Raw genomic sequence first — 19,690 nt, forward strand, 5'->3', positions numbered from 1 at the left:
GAGGAGAACATCTTGGAAGTATCAACTTCTCAGCGTCGAGTACAGGTAACCTCTGCCAACTGGCGATAACCCGTGAACCTCCACGCAAGTGCGACGTACCCTGAACAAACCACCAACCACCAACCCACCTTTTACTCCAGCAAATCTCTGAACGAACAGGGCAGCTAGAAAAAGAAAAAAAGGACCCTGAATCGCCCCGGTGGAGCTGACCACCGGCTGAAGAGCCCGTTTCTGCTTCGCTCCCCCTGAAAAGCGATTTTCCTTGCAGTGACAGCAAGCTGCTCGCGCACATGGAGCACATGCGGCGCTTTGAGTGGACACGCGCTGCGCCTCGTGACTTGCCCGGCTCTGCCCTTCCGGCCATGCCGCCGCCGCCACAGTGTGTCTGTACTGTGTCCGCCATCCGCTGACAACTTGAGCTTGAAGATGGGAATCGCATCATTGCTGCAGTTTCGGAGCGGGAAGCATTTGATGCTGAGTTCCGAGGATACGGTATCAGAGACACTGTATGGCTCGAACACCACATGGCAGCATTCCTGCGCTAACCGCCGCCACTCCTCTCCAGGCCTCGACTTGACGTACACACTTGGTCTATTTTGTTAGGCCCACGAGGCATCGAGAAGAATCGGGATTGCGTCCTGTCGATTACACAATAGCCACCCTCCGAGACCCATTGATTGTCAACTAGACCCAGCGATTTACTAACAATATGTCATGTTCTGCTATGCTCTGTACAGTATGTACGGAATGCCACTGGGCATTTCCCCAGCCCCCAGTTCCCCTCCCCTCAAAGCGCCTATTGAAATACACAGCTTGAGCACATGTTGGTCCGCCAAAACCCTTATATACAGTGACGATACAAATACACCGATACTATTTACCAGCAGTATCTGGATTAGTAGTCCTCATCCTCCACTTCGGAGCATCCTCTCAAAGCTCACAGCTATTCTTCGAAACACGCCAGCTTCACCTTCTAAAGGGTTTGACCAGGCCAGGAGCATCTGCCTGAGCCTTGATCCCGTGGGCTTGCCTTCAATAAAGCTCCCATAGTTGAAGTATCCCGTCTTCTCAAAACTGGCTGACTTGTCGGCTGAGGACTCGGTGGCATCATCGTCTTCCAAAGGCTGTTGCGGCACTGGTTTAACCAAAGTGCAAGTCTCCAAAAACTGTGTCAACTCCCGGCTCAACTGCTCGCTTCTCTGCGTAGCCGTCTCGCCAATGTAGAGTGCCATCGAAGCACGAAAGGCAGGCGAGAAGTCGGGGTAGAGGAGCTTGCTCTCGATGGAAAGCGTCGTCTTTCGCACAAACTCGTACTCCTTCCCGATACTCTCCAACTGTAGCACCCTGCTCTTGCACCTGTCTATCTTTCGACTAGATGTGGACGCATCCTGCAGCAGGCCCTCCTCTTCAGCCAATGTGTTGAGGAACTTGGTGAAAGCAGGGCCGGAAATCCTCAGGCTGGCTAAGAGCGACTTGGGCGGCTCATCCGGACCACCAAGGCCACAGATGTCTAACAAGACTCGTATTCGACCAACAATGTAGGACGTGACTTCGTGGCCATCTCCGTAGCTAAGCAACCTCTGCAGTGCTGATTGAGAGCGTGCTAAGCTGGCGGCCAACCGAGCTGCAGCTTTCCAGTCCAGAGCATCGATGCATTCATCAAAAAAGTATTTGACGGAATCCAGGCTCAGATTTACACCGCATTGCATGCATGACATGAAAAATGTCGCAGCTTGGTCAAAGAGTTTGAAGTGAAGCAGACCACTGAAGATTTCTTCCACCAGCGGCAGAGTCATCGGCAGATGGTCCCATATCCATTCGCCGTTGAGAGTTCGACGTTTGGCATCCAACGCCCACGGTAGGAGAGTCGGGTTCCTGTTGATGTCTGACACGTGTCTCCGGCGGATTTTGGCACCGGTTCGATTGTCGATCCCGGTGATGCATGCGAGAGCTCGGAGGAACTTTCCGTGATTATTGGTGCACCGGTAGTGGTTCAAGATGGCGATGAAGGTGGAATTGGTAGGTTGTAGTAACCGCTCGTGGAAAAATGAAGCCACCAGTGCTTCGGCGAATGAGTGGTGGCCTGACTTGTTGAACGCAACGATAAGCGTGTTGTAGGTGTGGACGTCGGGTGGGTGAGAAGAGATGAGCAAGTTATAGCAGATTCTGCCAATCTTCTCCTTCATATTCAGATTCGAAGCAGCAACCAAGGCTCTCAGGCGCTTGTTCAACAATATGGTGTTCTCCTGCGCCCTGACAGCGTCGATGGATCGGAATGTGTAATCCGGACTTCCTTCTTCCAACAACGTCTGAGCTTTTTCTAGCGACGGCGCGGGCTCGCCTTTGGCATAGTATTTTGACCGCTGCAAGAGTTTCCGAACTAGGGCCTCCGCGTTCATGGTTTCGCGCAGCAGCTGAACCTGATTTCGGGGCTCTCGGTAGAATCTCGCCGTGTCGACCTCTTCCCGCATGATTGCGCTCTCGAGTAGATCGTAGTCCAATTGCCTCTTTGCACTGCGCAACGGACCGCTCGGGCAGCCATAGTATTCGTGCTTTAGAGCTTCGATGAGGTCGCAATTGCTAATGGTTGCCGGCTGGTGTATTTCCTTCATGTACGGGCGGCTTATGTATATCTTCTTCAAGCTCCTCCACAGTTCGTCCATCTGTCCAAGGCCGAGCCACCGATACATCGAGTCGTCGTCCGAGCTGTGTGATTGCCGGCCATCCTGGAGATCGGCAATTTCCTTTCGAACCTCGTCCAGCTGACGATCCAGCTCCTTCCGGCGGTCCTCCTTCCTGACGGCATCCACCAATGCTGCCGTAGCAAACATGGAGCTGTAGCATGCTGTGAAGAGCTCGGCGAAGGTCGGCTTGCGGCGGACGGGGACCGGTCTCTTGCCCAGGGTGTTGATGGCGCTGCTGCAGGCTCTGCACCCGCCGCGCGGAGCCTGTCCGGCCCTGGAGAGGATCGTCTGCATCAGGGAGGCATTTGCGGGCGGACTCGGTGGTTTCGAGGAGCAGCGGAGCGGGTTGTGGCTCTCAATTGAAGTCGAAGCTCGAGGTGTGCAAGGCAATGCGACGAAAATCGAACGATGCTCCCACTTCTGCGAGGTTTCTAGCGTCACGTGACGAGCTTCCAGCTCCCCCGCCAAGACAGAGAGCTCTCTCTTACATCTCCAATTACCGCAGGACTTGATATTCAGTGTGAATCCGGCGACTGGTCCCTTTTACTTTGACATAATATTCTCTCTCACATATATACATACCGACACTTCAAGCTCACCTAGCAATGTTCGCTCTCACACTGACCGCAGAGCTGTCAGGGTTTGTGCTTCCATGTCTGCCCCGCGATCTCACAGAATGCTCACTCACATGCAATCAGCGTAACAAATCTGCGCCCTGACGATACGCAGGACAACCCTTTCTGGTACATGTTCAAGGTCCAGTGCACGTCCTGCAGAGAGACGCATGACAACTATGTTGGCGTAAACCGCTTCGTGAGTTTTCTAGTCTCTTTTGTTGTCTTTCATCCAACCTACTCACATCGCTTTGCATAGGAAACGAATGAGATGAGCGGCAGCAGGGGCGAAGCAAACTTTGTCTGGAGGTGCAAAAACTGCAAGGTAAATGCTCATACTCTTTGGGATGAGATTCCTCGGCCTGTTCTCACATGTGGTGTCATAGCGAGAGTCTTCTGCGACGATCAAGTCAGCTCCAGCGGCTTACGAGCAGGCCGAGCCTCCCAAGGCGCAGAAGCTGTTCGAGTTTGACTGCAGAGGATTGGAGTTTGTAGAGTTTAAGCCAGAGGTATGCGAGCTCTTTGATGAATGTTTGACATTCCTTCAAACTGACGATTGACCTCAATAGGGCGACTGGCTGGCTGATGGCATCGACTCGGGCACCAAGTTCACCGGCATTGATCTGACGGAGGGGGAATGGTTTGACTATGACGAAAAGGCGAACGAAGAGGTCAGCATCAAGGAGCTGGTGTGGGAGATTAAGCGAGCGTGAATGTACAAAATGTAATTGAAGCCTTGAGAACCATCCAACAGCTCTCTTGTAGAATTTCACGTCATGATGGGAGGGAGAGCGCCCTATTAAGTGCACTCCCGCCAAGTGATCTAGACACCCCCGCCCCACCAACTGTCTATCACGGTTCCTGGAGTTGGAAGCTTCAAACTTCTTCCCCAACTTTTTATTTCACAGGCAGCGCGTCTCGTCCAGCATCACTCACCATGGCCGCTGCCAACGCAACTGCTCCGGCGGTTACTTTCCTCACCGATGCCGCACATATGCTCCGATTCGCAGCTCCAGAGACGTCAGCGCACCTCCTGAGCCAGAGAGCAGCGCTCCTTTATTCCAATGACTTGGCGCCCTCAGACCTCGAGCGACAGCATGTCTGCGCAGCCTGTGGACACATTATGATTCCGGGGCAAGGGACAGAGCTGAAGCTGCAGACGCTGAGGGCATCGAGAAAGAAGGCAGCGGGCACCAAAGCATTGAAAAGCCAGACAGCGACGAGAAAGACGCAGCCACCAGCGAAACCGCCACAGCGGTCCAAAGACTTTACCTGCGGTCTCTGCGCCAGAGTCACCAGAATCCCCCTGCCGGCTCCCGGACCTGCCACGCGCCAGAAAGCTGCAAAGGCAAAGGCAAGGATGCAAAAGGCCACCGAAAGTGTTGAGGCCCAGAAGCCAGCCACGGCCAACGCGAGCAGCAAGAAGCGCGCCAAAAATCGCAAGGCGGGACTGCAGGCTCTGCTCTCTGGCCAGCAGCGCCCATCGAACCCGCTATCGCTTGCCGACTTTATGATGAAATGAATCGTCTCTATCGAATACGATCAAGTCGACATCAGCGACATCAGCGACATCAGCGACATCAGGTGATCCTCCGCAGATTTGACAGCACTGAGAAATGACCGTCAGGCAATCATCCTCTTTTGCTGGCTCTCGGCTCGTCAAGATGCGTCGGGAATGTTCTAGCGCAGGCCCTGCATGACATAACCGCAACCATTTAATTGCCCCTCCAAAAATTTCGGAACCCCGCCGTCATACAAAACACTGCATTTTGCGACAAACTTCATTTTCTCCCATCTTTAACATCACAATAATCAGATCAATCATGGCTGCCGAAAGCGAAAAGCAAAACTTTTTCGAGCCCATCGGCGCAAAGGCGCAAGGCCTCTCCGCTGCCACAAATGGCACCGTTGACGAGGACGACGTCAAGCCCGTGGACGAGATCGAATCCCTCTGCATGAACTGCCACAAAAATGTGAGTCGCCGCGCTCTTCCAGCCTTCCGCTGAGATGTCTTTGTTCAGAGACTAACCAGACATACAGGGCATCACAAGACTTCTCCTTACCCAGATTCCCTACTTCCGCGAGGTCGTCATCATGTCCTTCAACTGCGACCACTGCAACTTCCAGAACAACGAGATCCAGCCGGCTGGAGAAATTCAACCCAAAGGCACACACTACGAGCTGCGACTGACCGACCTCAACGACTTCTCTCGCCAGGTCGTCAAGTCTGACACCGCCACCGTCAAGTTCATCGAGATCGACCTCGAGATTCCTGCCGGCCGCGGCCAGCTGACAAATGTCGAGGGCCTGCTGACAGGCGTCGTCGACGACTTGGAGATGGGACAGGAGGAGCGCAAAGAAAAGGCCCCCGAGGTCTATGAAAAGGTGGCAGAAATCATCAAGAAGTGCAGGGCCATGCTGGCAGGAGAGGCCTTCCCCTTCCGCGTCTATGTCGACGATCCCGCCGGTAACTCTTTCATCGCGCCCGACCTCAAGGACGGTGTTGGCAAGTGGGAGAAGCACGAGTATGCGCGAACACCCGAACAGAATGCCGCCCTCGGCCTTGCAGACAGCGACGGTAACGCAGACCTGAAGAACCCCGGCCTTACCGAAGACGGCGACATCATTCCCAACGAGGTCTACAGCTTCCCGGCGACATGCCCTGGCTGCATGCACAACTGCACAACGCACATGAAGATGGTCGACATCCCGCACTTCAAGCAGGTGGTGCTCATGTCAACCGTGTGCGACGCCTGCGGCTACCGCTCCAACGACGTCAAGACGGGCGGCGAGATTCCCGAATACGGCGAGAAAATCACTCTTCAGGTCGACGGCGAGGTCGACCTGGCACGCGACATCCTCAAGAGCGAGACTTGCGGTCTCGAGTGCCCCGAGCTGGAGCTGCATGTCAACCCAGGCACCCTCGGCGGCCGCTTCACTACCGTGGAGGGTCTCCTGACACAGGTCCGCGACGACCTGCACAGCCAGATCTTTGAGGCCGGCGAGGGCGCCGGCGACTCGCTGAGACCGGACGAGAAGTCTCAGTGGGACAAATTCTTTGCGAACCTCGACACCGCCATTGCCGGGTCCAAGCCTTTCACGGTCATCTTGACGGATCCGTTTGCTAGCAGTTATGTCCAGTCGCTGGTTGACCCACCGGCGCCTGACCCCAAGATTAAGAGGGAGAGGTACACAAGAACGGAGGAGGAGGAGGAGGAGTTGGGATTGAAGGACATGAAGACTGAGGGTTATGAGGCGCCTGAAAAGGAGGAGGCTGAGGGTGAAGCCAAAGCTGAGGCGGAAGCTAAGACGGACTAAATGTTTTGTTCATGATGAGATGAAGTAAAATTACATGTAACGCACTTTCATACTGGGTTATATCAGATGCATGGGTTGGGAGAATAAGAAAGAGATTGGGGTTTTCCATCGATTGATACCCAATAAATCTTGATCAAGCATGGTGCTGTGTCTTGATGAATCTGCAGATTGATTACCAGCTTCATCTATCAATTGCATAACTCCATGGATCAACTTCGCAGCCTCGTATGTCCGTCAGAGTCTCCATATATTAGGTTGGAACCCGTCATTTCAACCACAACTCCTCGGCTCTTGATCGGTAACTGGGGTACAAAGCGCACGCCTCTCTCATAGAGAGAGGCAGGAGCCTTGTAGGCTTACTACTGATCAATCCGTCAAGTGCCATATTCAAATTGCATTTCAATAACTCCTCGTTTGCGTAGTAGCAGGTGTTGTGAGGTTTATTCTCCGTTCCATGTCCGGTGGCCCGACTCCATGTCGTCTTTCTCAAGTGTTGTGGGTTCACTTGAGCCTAGGCCGAAACAGTTGCAGAATGACCCAAGCAGAGATGGAAAAGGAGAATTGAGAATGCCTGCCCACGTTTGTAATCAAGACCTCTGTTGACCTCTGAAAGGATGCTGAATCGATAGATGAAGACCGTATAAAGAAGCTGTCTCGGAGCTGCCAACTGCTCAGCACCCAACATGGAGATGCCCGCGAAAATCGAACTCGCCCTGGTAGCTCTGCCCAGAAAGGAAAAGATTCGCAGGGTTCTCCGTACAGTACACACAACCAGTACCTCCATTCCCGCTGTATTCCTATGCGCACACAAGTACTCCCATTACGTGCAGAGTCGCAACATCGCCGCCACGGCGTCTGCACGCTGCATTTTGGAGTGTAGGTTAATCGCATGCACTCGGAAATTCAGAAAACCAATTTCTCTCGACTGCCCGACCGTAGAAGACGGTTGCATTGTGCAATTGCTTGATGTACTGGCAGCTGGAGGTACAATGGTTGGCCTTTCCCATAGTGAAGTAGCGCGGCGCTAAACCGATGGGACCCGGCGGCCCACCCTGCCTAGCGCAACCCGAACCTCGGGAGTGGGGCATATGCAACGACCGGCCTCCAACAAGCCAAACAGCCACCAAAGCCCTCATACTTGATATACAACAATAAGATGAGTCCAATTAATCAGGAATAGCGAGTCTGGCCGAGTGGTTAAGGCGTCACGTTTAGGAAAGGAAGGAACGACCGACCGTTCGATCCGTGATGGGCATGCCCGCGTAGGTTCGAATCCTGCGGCTCGCAGAACTTTTGACAACTTTTTTTGCTGTTTTCTTCGAGAGGCCAGGCTTTTCCCCTCGCCTGACTCACCATCACGTGTCAGCATTGACGTAACATGCCCAATTTGCTCTTTATCGGTCTCCCTTTCCATTATCTGCAACTGGTGGCTTTGTGACGACTACGAAACCACCCCACTTGAAGCTATCACGATACAGCGCATCAACGCCATATTGGCTGTTTTTTCTTCAATTTTGTGCACTTCATTCGGAATATTTACTAGGCATGATTTTCCCCTTTCCCCGCTCTCCTTATAGCCTAGGCGAGCCGTATCGACACTCATCACTCGCAGAAATGCGTCGGCGGTGGAGGGTGGGGGGCGACAGATAATTCGAAGCTCAACTGCCCCTACCGACATCCAGCAGTGATATGGTCAGCTCGATCAGTTTATACATACCTTGAATTGGACACTCCAGCCTGCCAACAATTGTGAGTTGATCTTTCTCCAGATCTCCATGTTACTAGCACTGAATGAACTGGTGCTGTCCAGTCACTCCTTCTGAGCACATTGGCACCGAGGTCCAATCCCCTCCCAAAAGATGTCCCGGCGAAATGATGGTGGACAAGGTCGAGAAGCCCGTGAGAAGGGATTCTCAAACCAGATGACAGATATGCTGATAGACATTCTGATAGACATGCCGAGAGACATGAGGACATGAACCAGGACAGAGGCGAAATGACGATCGAGGGTGTCGAAACGTCAAGATTGTGATCACTGGCTATATCTGTTAACGTTGTTAATATGACGACATCAGGTGTTGCTGCCGTCTCGGCTGCTTTCCTGGTCGTTCCTCCCCAACCCACCCGTCCGTGATTCCGCCAATCGGCACTCCCGTTCTATATGCTGCTGCTTCAACGGTGAAGAAAAATGAAGCGCACTTCCCCAGGACAACCTGTCTGCGTCCCGAGCTTGGCGGAACTGCTTTGGCTTTCCGTTCGCATACTCTTGGTTGACGAATAAAGTATGTGTATCAGAAAGCGGCAGCAAGGCTGGGCGTGGGCATTCCTAGCCGGCTGGAGCATCGCCCTTCCAATATACCACCCGCCAACGAACGTTTCGTCCTCGCCCAACGCCAGTCGGAACTCGCGCATCTCGTTCAAGCGCGCACCTTTGATCTGGCTCTGTACCTCTTGGAGAAACGAAGTCACTTTATCTACGTTTGGCATGCTGTCCAGCCTGTTAGGAAAGGGTACGAGCCACAGCGCGCGTGGCTATAAGTTGGGGCAGATTGTATGTGCACATATCGAGCGAATCAAGCATCTCCATCCAGTCTTTGCAAGCCCCTATCCAACGGCACCACGTTTCGACAAGATTGCATCGGATTCTGTCCATTTTCTCAACATCAGCACGCGATGCCAACACGGTGGTTAGCACCACGCTCTCCGGGTATGCCCCTTGACCCAGAGTCGGGTCCTCGCCTATTCTCTCGACATCAGCAAGCGATGCCAACACGCCGATTAGCATCACCAGCATTTCTAGATGGACATTTGGTACGGCTTGAGATTCTCTCAGCCTCATCAAGCAATGCTAACATGGTTGTTAGCATCATGCCATCGACGGAACCTCTTAGCCCCAGTCATCATATCTTGCTTTCGCCTATCAATATCAGCAAGCGATCTAGCCACTGACGACGGCGGCCTTTTTTGTGACCTATTCTTGTTAGATTGCGCCGACAATTACCAATACCGCGCGTCCGTGGCCAACGCCAAGAGTGCGGGCAACAGATATCTTTGCCGTCTACCTTCACTGCCCCCAGAGAGCCTGGGATACGAAGGTCGAGGGCAGGTAACTGCGCTGACGCCCGAGTACAAGCTGAAATGCTTCGTCGAGGCTATTGTGGACCAAATGGATATTGTGCAGGATATATAGCTCTGTATTGGACAGCTGCATTCCAACCAGTACCCAGTGCCTAGCAATTATGAATGTGGATCTACTTCCTGAGGTACAGAGCACAGCGGATGGATTTGCTAATGACTGTTGTCAGCGCCAGAGAAGATTGAGTGATAACATCTGACGACTATATCTCCTCTCCCTTGCCATGGCGATACAGTAGTTAGATGGTGGTTCGGTAGAGCCTTCCCACCTCGCCACTTGCCCTGGCTCAGACACTCGCCATCAGCAGATAGACATTCCTCCATACAGCAGATTTCGAGTTAGCCAAGGGTTAAGAACATCCCGTGGAATTGTTCTCTAGCCGAGGGACAATTGCCTGGATGGTCCATCTTTGAAGTTGAATTGGTACTCGCAATAGTGAGAACGGAGCGGTGCGACGGAAGGACTACGGAAGGACTACGTCGGGGACGTTATGAACCTGTAAATAGGTAATAGTGGACAGAAGCTGGCAAGCTGGCCTTGTGGAAGAGGGTGGTTGTGTCGAGCTGTACGCGGTCCACTGCCGGCAACCACCTCCACGAACGGCCTCGGACGTCAACATGCTACATGTACATGGGTTATTGGAAGGTATACTGCGATCCAAAGCACAAGATTTGAGAACTACCTAAACATATCTACTCAGCAGGGGCCAATCACAGGAGATGCGACACCTCCGGACAGAGGGCCAACATCCTGTCGAAGCACTTGTAAGACTACACCATGGACTACTCCGAGTTGCATCGACGACATGCACGAGGACATAGTCAGCGACCAGTCTCGGATGGGGAACACGATCAGGAACATGACGGCCGATCCAGTCGAGACCTTGTCGCACAGTGTCTCGGCCCATCATGGCGGAGAACAGCAAGTCGAAGCCTAGGGTGAAGAACTTGGAGGACAAGGTACAGTCGACCTTGTACGCTCTCAACGTCGAGAGGGACAAGGCCTCGATGATGGGCATGTACACCGTCTCCGTGGCCGTCAAATCCAGAAGGCTTGCTAAGATGGTGTGTCATGCGGAATTATGCTGTCTCGGGAGCTTTTGCCCTTGTAATGTTCGTGTCTCTCGGGAGCCTCAGATGCCTCTTCTCCGGTTCTGCGAAGCGTCTTGCTGCTGGCTTGTCGCGTTGACTGTGCTTTTGGGCTTGGGTTGGCTAGAGCCCGCGGGAGGAGCATTGCCGTCTTCTGTGAATTTGGCAGGTGAAGGCCTGATGGGTCTGAGGCACGTGGAGTGGTATTCGAGAGAGCGCTTCTTGTTCAGGGTTAGGTTCTTCGCGTTTATTAGCAACCAAGAGGGTTCGTCGAGATTCTCCCGCACCATCAAGTCGTGGTCGGGCAGTCTAGAGAGTACCGCCCAGCATCCAGCACTGAAATATCTGCAAATACACACATGGCACCACTACAGCACATTGAACCCGAGATTCCTACCTACCTTAGGAATACATAGGAGCAGGTTGGGGGCTACCACGTGGACGAAAGTCGTAGGCGAGACAATTGAAGTGATGGCGAATAGTACTCACTGCTGAACTTCGGATGCGATTGCAGCCAGCGGGCCGCTGTTTCGTTCGGGTTCTCGTCCGTCTGGTTGCGCGGTCTCCGGCCCTGCAGCTCTCAGCAAACTTTTCCTTTTCTCTTCTCTTTTTCATACTGCTGTTCTCGTTTCCACCACTGCCTCCAGCACTTTTAGCACTGCTTTGAGGGTTCCCCACCAGCACATGTAGCCAGTTGAGAACAATTTGGCCAAAACTCGCTGTCACGTGTCAAGTTTGTTAGTACCTAAGGTAGTCTCTTTGTGCCTTTGCCAACAACCTGCAAGAAATTGATTGCTGCTTTGCTCAGAATCCACCCCACTTTGATGATATCGCGATAGAGCGTATCGGCATCACATGGACTGAGTTTTCTTCACTTTCTTTATGTTCTTTTCACATATCTCTGCATTCATGATGGCACAGCTCCTTCCGTGTTGATTGCATCTCATTCTCGAGCGCTCATACACCATTGCGGTTCAGGCACGACTTCTTTTCAGGCGCTAAAAAGACTTGACAGAACGCAGCAAAGCTGAGCGAACTTCACTTTGAGCGTCCCTCTTTCACGTCTCAAGCACCCAGCGACCAAGCCTCATTTCATTCAAATCTCATACAAACGCCATGCCTTTTGACGACGACGACAGCCCACTGGCTGCAGGCCCGGTCCCCACAGACGGCGAAGGCGGCGCCGCGACGGTGGAGGAAGCGCTGGAGGATGACATGCCCGACTACAAGCTGTTCGCAGCATCATTTACGAAGAAGGGTGTCTCCAGCCAGACGATCCGCAAGGGCGAAAAGGACTTTGAGACGCACGGGACCCGGGCTCAGGACGGCGCACTGGAGTCGAGCCGGAGGGCGCTCGAGGACGTGCTCAGCTACACGAGGATACACCGAGGCGATGCCTGGGCCCGGGGCTGGTGCTTTCCGGATTTCTGGACGGACGAGGCGAACGTTGCGGTGGACTACGAGGGCATGTGGCTCAAGGACCGGGTGGTGGTGATGGAGCATGAGAAGGGGGGCTGGATGAAGGATATCGGACGAGTGGCTTCCGGGAGCAAGGACCAGCTTGGTGTGGGAAGGCTGTGGCTACTACCGGAAGAGGCCATCTACCTTGTTGAGAGAGGCACCGTCGACCTGTGGTGGCCGTATACCGACTTCGAAACCCTCTTGCCGAAGGGGAGCACCAGCGGGGCACCTCGGCCTGGGTTTGGGCCTGACGACTACGATATTGGATTGCCGCTGAGTCTTGAAGCTGCATATTCGCTCTTCATCGGCTTTGAGGATGAACAAGGGAAGACGACACTGCCAAAGTACCAGGTCTACGCGCACCTGAAGCGAGCAGGCTTCAACATCCTCCGAGCACCGCCAGAACCACCCATACAAGAAGCCACAGAGCCGTCACAAACACTATGGCAATGGCTTTTCTCCTTTGTCAAGCCGGAGATGTTACAATTTGGGAAGCAGCGGCAGCAACCATTCGGCCCGCTCGTCGCCCCGGGCCTGTACCGTGCCTACCGACCGATATACCAGCAGCTGGCCCTCATTCCGCGACACAAGCCGCTGCCTGTGCCGCCGAGCGCATCCAAGCCGGAGGATCCTTTCCGGGTGCACTTCCACGTCTGGAAGCCCGGTGCGGGCGGCTTCTCCAAGAAGAATCCTCCGCCCCCAGACTTTCGCATCGCCGTGGCGGACACGGCAGATTCGTGTCTTCCCACGCTGGAGCAAATCGGAACGCTGCTCGAGTCGACGCCCTACGATCCCGCGCCCGAGGCGTGGCGAGGAAACCCGGGCAAGCTGTACCAGCGGTTGAAGCACGGACACAGGAACGTCATTGTGGCCGTGGTGGACAGGGGATTGGTCAACTTTATGAGGTTTGGGGAGGGCGCGTTTGGGGAGGAGCGGTTGTTTGAGAGGTTTGATAATCGCAACGCTGGGCGAGGTGGTAAGAAAGGCGGTCGTGGGGGTGGTCGCGGGCGCGGGCGAGGCAGAGGCCGAGGGAGAGGAGGGCGGTGATGAGGTTGGGAAGAAGGATTTACTTTACTTACGAACCGGGCGGGCAGGAATATGGAAGGAGTTGTGGGAATGGGTTATCACACACAACATACGGATTTTGACATGACCTTCGAGATGCTATCGTCTATTTGCAGAGTACGGCCTATCCGATGGGCCTGTATCTTTTTGCAACCACTCGACTCTACGGGCGAGGACTACTTTTGCCTTATTCTTAGTATATCTTCTATCTGATATGGTATGACGGGAACGCAACTCATTCTTACAAAGTGAGTTATGAATATGTTTATTTAAAGGGAACGGAGTTGTGAGGGTGGGGAGAATGGACAATTCGGGCCACTGAGGATGGCACACGTCTTTGTGTATCCACGGTGAAGAGGCATCTCTGTAACAGATAGACTACGTAACAAAGGGGGTGTCACTACGATTCCTCAGTTTTGCCAGTCCAGGATAGACTATGATGCCGTATCTACAAGTGTGTACTGTACTCGTACGTCCATCCGCGACAAGGGACAAATTCATCAAGTGCCGCAAAATTGACGTTCCACAAATGAACGCCTGAAGGGCGAGTCATGGGCAGAAACCGCCTCTAAAACGGAGCAAACAAGGGTCAAAAGAAAGTGATAAATCCGTCGGCATGTTCCGCAAATGGCAATCAGGATTCCAAGTACATAAGCAGCCTGATTGATGGCGCCGTTTGTTGCTTTTTTGGGGAAAACAGGTATCTTACGTCCACTTGCTAAAGAGGAGGAGGAGGAGGAGGGGAATAAGGATCAGATTGATGATGATTATGCGTTCGGCATTTGCTGTGTTTGCGCGTACCGGACCGGGATGGACAGGTTTGGACCTTGGGCAGTTTCCAAAGAGGGGAATACGTAAAGGCGACGAATATGCTCTGTTTGACGAAGGTGTTTTAGCTGATGCAGCTTTTTCTCGAAATGGATATATTTATCAGACTAAATTGGACTGTCAAGGATATATATTAAGGCTTCTCTGCCTTTATCGGCCGAAGTGGTTGCGGACCACATACTGTTTGGGTTCCCGTAAGAGATGGAAGTGAGGGCGAAGATACGAGAGTTGGGATAACTCCACGTTTAGCTCCTTTGATCCAGCGGCTATTCTTGCCAATGATTACACATCACATGGCACGGCACAACGTGGAGATACAAGAGACACAAAGACAGAGTCCTAACGCACACGCCCTCCTATGGAAAGACTAGATTGGCAATTGCCCAAAGTGAGAGGAAGGGAGAAGAGGCGGAGAGATCCACCTGTCAGATTGGCGGCCTGCAGGCACTTGATCGACAGAAAGCTTGAGAGAGAGAGAGAGAGAGAGACAACAGATGAGGCACTTGCTCGTTTTAGGGAAAAGATGATAAGCTGAGCGGGATACTACTACTACTATACTGATACTACGTGCGAGACGTAGTTGAAGAAACATGCCGTTTGGGTTGTATTTCATTCAAGCAGAGATTGGGGAGTTTCGGAGTGGGAATTGGCGGTTGAACCAGGGAAGATGTTTGTTTCGAAGATCTGTCCTGCGTGCTTGAGGCATGGACAAAAGTCCGATCACTAATCAGGATATACAGGTGAGAAACAGGTCAAAGTGTAAATCGTTATACTAGAACATGAGGCATGGAGGATTAGTAGTTGTTGACAGACGATGTAGTAATACTGGCGTAATCGCAACCGAACAATCTTACTGTCCCATTGAGTTTCATACTCTCCACATGAAAAAGCGTTGTAAAGCGGAAAACGTGGCCAGGCTCTTGCATGCCAGATTCCAAAGACCCGTTGCAAAATCAGGGAACAACATGAAAAGGCCGAAGGAGCATACGGGGTTATGCGGAAATATTATTTCCCCCATCATCCCACAATTTGCTTGTCACATCATCCCTCTTGGCTCCCGTAAGCATGACAACAACTTTTCGTGTCTCACGGCGAACAAAGGGGGCCAGAAAGAAAATGCAAACGAAGGGAAAAAGATAACACTTTCACACACCGCATTGACCGAGATGCAGAAAGGCTACATACCTTGTTCTTTCTGGTTTCTGACTTGGAGCTAAATCATGCAGAGGTGTAAGTAAGCCGGATCTCGTTGGGGCCCAGATGATGACGGTTGAGCATTCTTTTTGTCTTGGACTGCTGGATATATTCTCCGCCGGGAGGAGCTTGAAAAGGGCGAGTAGGGTGATACGTGAGTCTGCCGAGGAGGGTACGGACAAAGTCCCTTGATGGCCTGCTCCATAACTCTGCAGCCTGCTAGTGGGAGTTTGATGCTCCTCGTACTTCGTTTCGTGGTGCTTCTTAGCTCTTGGCACGCAGGCAAAACTGTCAACTTTTTGCGACTCGCAAGGTAATACGATGGAATGAACTAGTGAAAAGTACACATGTTGACTCTGACTGAGATATAGTCCATAGATGCGCCAATCTGCATGCGCGTGTTTGCGCGATAGCATCTGTGTCTCGTTCTCGTTTGCACAAGCGATATTAAACATAATCACAACAACGCAGCGGATTGGACGGCTTGAAGTAAGAATCTGTTCCTAGGTATACACTATTCCGTGTACATACATGTAGATGCAGGAAGCCCACAATTGTCAAAGTGCCTTTGGAGTCGGACAGCTGGTGTTGCGTGAATGGCTGGTCAACGCCGCACCACAGCCAGCCACACGGGAGCCAGACGAGATGTCACCTGTACACACCATTTCAGAGACGGAGAAGGCCAGAGAAATGGGCGTCGTATCGAGAGATTGAAAGAACTTGCCTGAGTGGTGGTTGACGGACGCGACTGAACTGCATTGTAAACCCCTCAGCGCACAGAAGGCACACACTCGCTCGCACGTACACAGTATGAGGATTGAGAGAACACGAAATGTCCCTGTTTATCGTATGTTTCAGAAGGAGGAGGGTGTGTATGTATGTGGTTCTCTCGTCAGGAGATTGATGAAGTTGCGAGAGCAGTTGCCTTGGGTTTCCACAGACTGTCTTTATGGTTTCTTAAGCTTATCACGGAGTACAGCACGAGCATCCCGCGATCACGACCATCGTTGTCGTTCGTATGAGAAACTCTGCTATGTCAATTGCCTGAAAGGTACACTTTAGTCCGACAATTGGCATGGTCGTGCGCCCGGGAACTGCGAAGTACATCACGGAGCAATTACAATATCGATGCGACAAGGAACGGCTATCTGTTCCAACTACATAGGTACCTCACACTACACCATATAGTACCGGGTTTGCAGTAAGTTGGCCTCGTATTACCTGAGTTGCTGAACACGTCGTAGTAGTAGTAGTAGTAGTAGTAGTAGTAGTAGTATTCGAATCGCGTCCAGGGGGCGTGTTGCCGTCAATCGCAGACGCAGCATGACAAGCGACTTTGTAATACACGAGATTGCCGACAAGAGTGAGTTGCCCGATGGCGGTTGCGGGATATTCACCGAGGATAGCAACAAAAACCAAGCATGACTTATCGGCAAAGTATGCGAAGAGTAAACAAGGACAAGATGGAATCAATTCGGTGGCGCCGGATCAATTCGTCTTTTCGACACACCCCCTCGAAAGAGGTTGTTGGTCTTGCAATGCCTTGTCTAGTAGTAGTAGTAGTAGGAACTTAGGGAGTCGTTGGTCTGCATTATCCCTTTTTGTCCCCTCGAGTTGAGGCCATTGTGCGGGTCAATCGGTGATTTCTGGGTCCTTTCTATTGTCCGTTCCTTCAGCTTCTTCCGAGGAACCCAGTCAACCCATGACAAGACACACCAGCAACAGAGTCTTGACTCGTGGTGACAACTCAATGTTCCGAATTGGGGCAGTGGTGTTCTGCCTCGTATGTACGTGTTCTCGCCGTGCTAGTGCTTCTTTTGGCAGTTCTCTTGCTGAGATTGCTTCCATCCTCTAATCTTCTCACTTAGGACTTGGCCGTATTCCCACAATTGCTGGGTATCCTCCACACCCGCACTCTAGCCTGTTCAAATTTGCACATGCTTCCTTTCCGTTTGCTGCTGCAGCTGGTCGTTTAATTTGCGCCAAGCCTGATGAATGATATAGTACAGCAATTGCCCAAACCGGCATGATGCCGGGCAGATCTATCTGGCCACCGTTGAGTGTGCTCTACATCCACCCATCATGTCCCATCACAGGATTAGGTCTGTATTTCTCCTTGAACTCAGAACGCAAACCGGATAATCCCCTTTCACCACATGGCTCCCACGGCTATGTTGAGAAAACAGTCGGTAGGCTAACCGGGGTATTCGTCTCATTTTCCTGACGAAAGGCTATGCGCAGCTGACGGGTTCCCTGGTAAACGGGCGGGATGTGGTGATATCTGTTATTGCTTGGACTATCCTTCGGCTGTCGTATGCAAGGCAACAACTCCGTGGAAAAAAATTACTCTTCCATAAATGCCATGGAGGAACAAATCTCACAAAAGTGCTTCTTTTTTCACAAAGTTGAGCAGCACATCTCGATCCGTGCCTTGATGCAAACTGCTTCCGCCTCCTCCAAATCCCTCCGTGTCGGCCCAACGCGCCACGAAACTGATACACCAGCGCCACAAGCAAATAAAAAGAGGCGTAATTCTCGTACCCAATTGCGATCCGAACAATGTCTCGCCCTGCGATAAGCATCTCCGGTCATTTAGTATTACTGTTACTACCTAACCTCCCTTTAGGTTGTACTAGTTTGAAGCGGCGGCGCTCAGGTCAAGCCAGAAGGGTTGAATGGGAGGGAGGGAGGGAAGAAGAAAAGAGTTTATTACATGTGACGCAGTTGGTTACCAGTCTCGTTAACACAGCCCAGTTCTACCTTGTTGTTAAGAGAGGAGAAGAGCAGCGAAAATAGTTCAATTGTGGTGAAGATGCTAGCAAAAAGGCCGCCCAGGGCTTTTGTCTCCATGGGATGCAACAGGTTTCCCAGTGTCAAAGTTGACTCAGCCCAGCTTTTTTTGTAGAACCTGGCCCAACGACACAGAAACAAATCCATGAAAAGCAAAGGCAAGCCGAAGCAGGCTGAGCCGTAGGTAGAAATAAGCATTGACGGGGCTGATGCATGGGGAGAAAGGAAACGCCCCCAGTTCATACTGGGGTGGGCTGACGGCGAGGATCTGCTGGCTGGGCGAGCTAGTACGACTCGGTGCAAAGTCCCGGCGTCAATAATAGTCTCTTTGCTGTTTACTTATTTGTTGTTTTGTCTTGAAGTTAGTTTCCATCAATCACTAATCACAAATCACATTCAGCACTTGTTTGGAGGATGGGGAACGTGGAGGCTGTTACTGGACTGGAAGTGGTAATAATGTCCTGTTTACTGCTAGGCCGGCGTGCTAGTAGCCAGCTGTGCTCCAGCTGAGCCTGGGTTTGCGAGTTCCTTCACAGGTAGGTCAGAATGTGCGAACTACGCACGAGATGGCATGGTACTCGTAGCAGTTGGACTCATCCAGCCGAGAAAGACTCATACCAATTACTCCTCGTTACGGAGGAGTTGCTACGGCTATTGGGCCTCGCGCATGTGTCTGCAGCCACGGGATTGGACGGCGGCCCGAGTTGTGAGTGCGTCCAGCAGCTGTTGTGTGTGTTGGCCGCCCAGAAGAAACTGTAAGGGAGGCCATGCACATGTAATTTGCTGCCGCCTTTTGTGTCAATCTCATGGCAGGGCCGCTGAACCGCATTGCTACCTTTGTTCATGCAGCTCATCCTAAGCGATTATGATGGATGGTGACGAACCAAGTGGGCACTTTCTTGTAGGATCCGGAATCCTCAATCCTGAAGCCAACCAACAGCCGAAAGTCAATGTGAAGACTGCAGACTTTGTTCACTTTGTTACCCGTCTTTTTCGGATTCGGCTATCGGCGTGCGTTAGCATCGTTTGGCAAGACGCGAAATAAAGGTAGGGGGGGTTTCGAAAGATGTACAGTACGGTACATCCCGATAACCTCATCATCAGTGCCTGTATTAGCCGACGCAGCGAATGGGAGAACAACAGGTAGGAGTGTAGCAAAGACGGCTAAGTTGACATGTCGGGCCTTGGCTGAAGAAAGGATGGGGAAAACGTAAAACTCTGGGACGTTTAGTCTGATGTGCGCGTGCCAGAAGTTGTGACGGTGTTTTGTAATTGCGCCGAGTCTGCTGTGTCTTTCTCCGGCCGTTTCTGCGATACGCACTCTCGATACGCACTCGAGCATCGTATTGGTCTGAATGGGCTTTTGGGTTGGTTGTGGTAGCATTGCCTGGATCTCGGGCTGCTTACTCCGTGAAGGCGTGGGTATCCTACCGAATCAGGTATGTGCAAAAAAAAAAAAAGGGAAAAAAGGGCGTACCAATCCTGCTGGGAAGCAAGAGGGCCGCCCGCAGG

General features: G+C 52.2%; 5 protein-coding genes and 1 non-coding gene across 6 annotated transcripts; 5 read left to right on the forward strand and 1 right to left on the reverse strand.

The window, feature by feature from the left end:
* Positions 1-1,107: 1,107 nt before the first annotated feature.
* BBK36DRAFT_144400 (hypothetical protein) lies at positions 1,108-2,992 on the reverse strand (the record flags this gene model as incomplete). Its single annotated transcript, XM_024897513.1, has 2 exons — positions 1,168-2,992; positions 1,108-1,135 (listed from the first exon to the last, which is right to left on the reverse strand). The coding sequence occupies exons 1-2, from the start codon at positions 2,976-2,978 to the stop codon at positions 1,108-1,110; spliced, it is 1,839 nt and encodes a 612-aa protein (XP_024747205.1). The 5' UTR covers positions 2,979-2,992.
* A 297-nt stretch (positions 2,993-3,289) lies between these two features.
* Positions 3,290-4,011, forward strand: BBK36DRAFT_1125904 (DUF866-domain-containing protein; the record flags this gene model as incomplete). Its single annotated transcript, XM_024891326.1, has 5 exons — positions 3,290-3,324; positions 3,383-3,497; positions 3,558-3,623; positions 3,685-3,807; positions 3,868-4,011. The coding sequence occupies 5 exons, from the start codon at positions 3,290-3,292 to the stop codon at positions 4,009-4,011; spliced, it is 483 nt and encodes a 160-aa protein (XP_024747206.1).
* Positions 4,012-4,235: 224 nt separating this feature from the next.
* On the forward strand, positions 4,236-4,820 carry BBK36DRAFT_1143591 (hypothetical protein; the record flags this gene model as incomplete). The annotated part of the gene is made up of 1 exon (XM_024893609.1): positions 4,236-4,820. The coding sequence occupies one exon, from the start codon at positions 4,236-4,238 to the stop codon at positions 4,818-4,820; it is 585 nt and encodes a 194-aa protein (XP_024747207.1).
* A 288-nt stretch (positions 4,821-5,108) lies between these two features.
* On the forward strand, positions 5,109-6,622 carry BBK36DRAFT_1136227 (zf-ZPR1-domain-containing protein). Its single transcript, XM_024892913.1, has 2 exons — positions 5,109-5,271; positions 5,339-6,622. Exons 1-2 carry the CDS (start codon positions 5,122-5,124, stop codon positions 6,614-6,616), a joined length of 1,428 nt encoding a protein of 475 aa, XP_024747208.1. The 5' UTR covers positions 5,109-5,121; the 3' UTR covers positions 6,617-6,622.
* Positions 6,623-7,795: 1,173 nt separating this feature from the next.
* On the forward strand, positions 7,796-7,903 carry BBK36DRAFT_t152. The gene has a single exon. It is a non-coding gene; the product is annotated as a tRNA-Leu (tRNA).
* A 4,053-nt stretch (positions 7,904-11,956) lies between these two features.
* On the forward strand, positions 11,957-14,957 carry BBK36DRAFT_1161832 (hypothetical protein; the record flags this gene model as incomplete). The annotated part of the gene is made up of 2 exons (XM_024894401.1): positions 11,957-13,277; positions 14,935-14,957. 2 exons carry the CDS (start codon positions 11,957-11,959, stop codon positions 14,955-14,957), a joined length of 1,344 nt encoding a protein of 447 aa, XP_024747209.1.
* Between the last annotated feature and the right edge of the window lie 4,733 nt (positions 14,958-19,690).

The sequence above is a fragment of the Trichoderma citrinoviride genome, assembly GCF_003025115.1.
Source record: "Trichoderma citrinoviride strain TUCIM 6016 unplaced genomic scaffold BBK36scaffold_12, whole genome shotgun sequence".
NCBI classification, from domain to species: domain Eukaryota; kingdom Fungi; phylum Ascomycota; class Sordariomycetes; order Hypocreales; family Hypocreaceae; genus Trichoderma; species Trichoderma citrinoviride.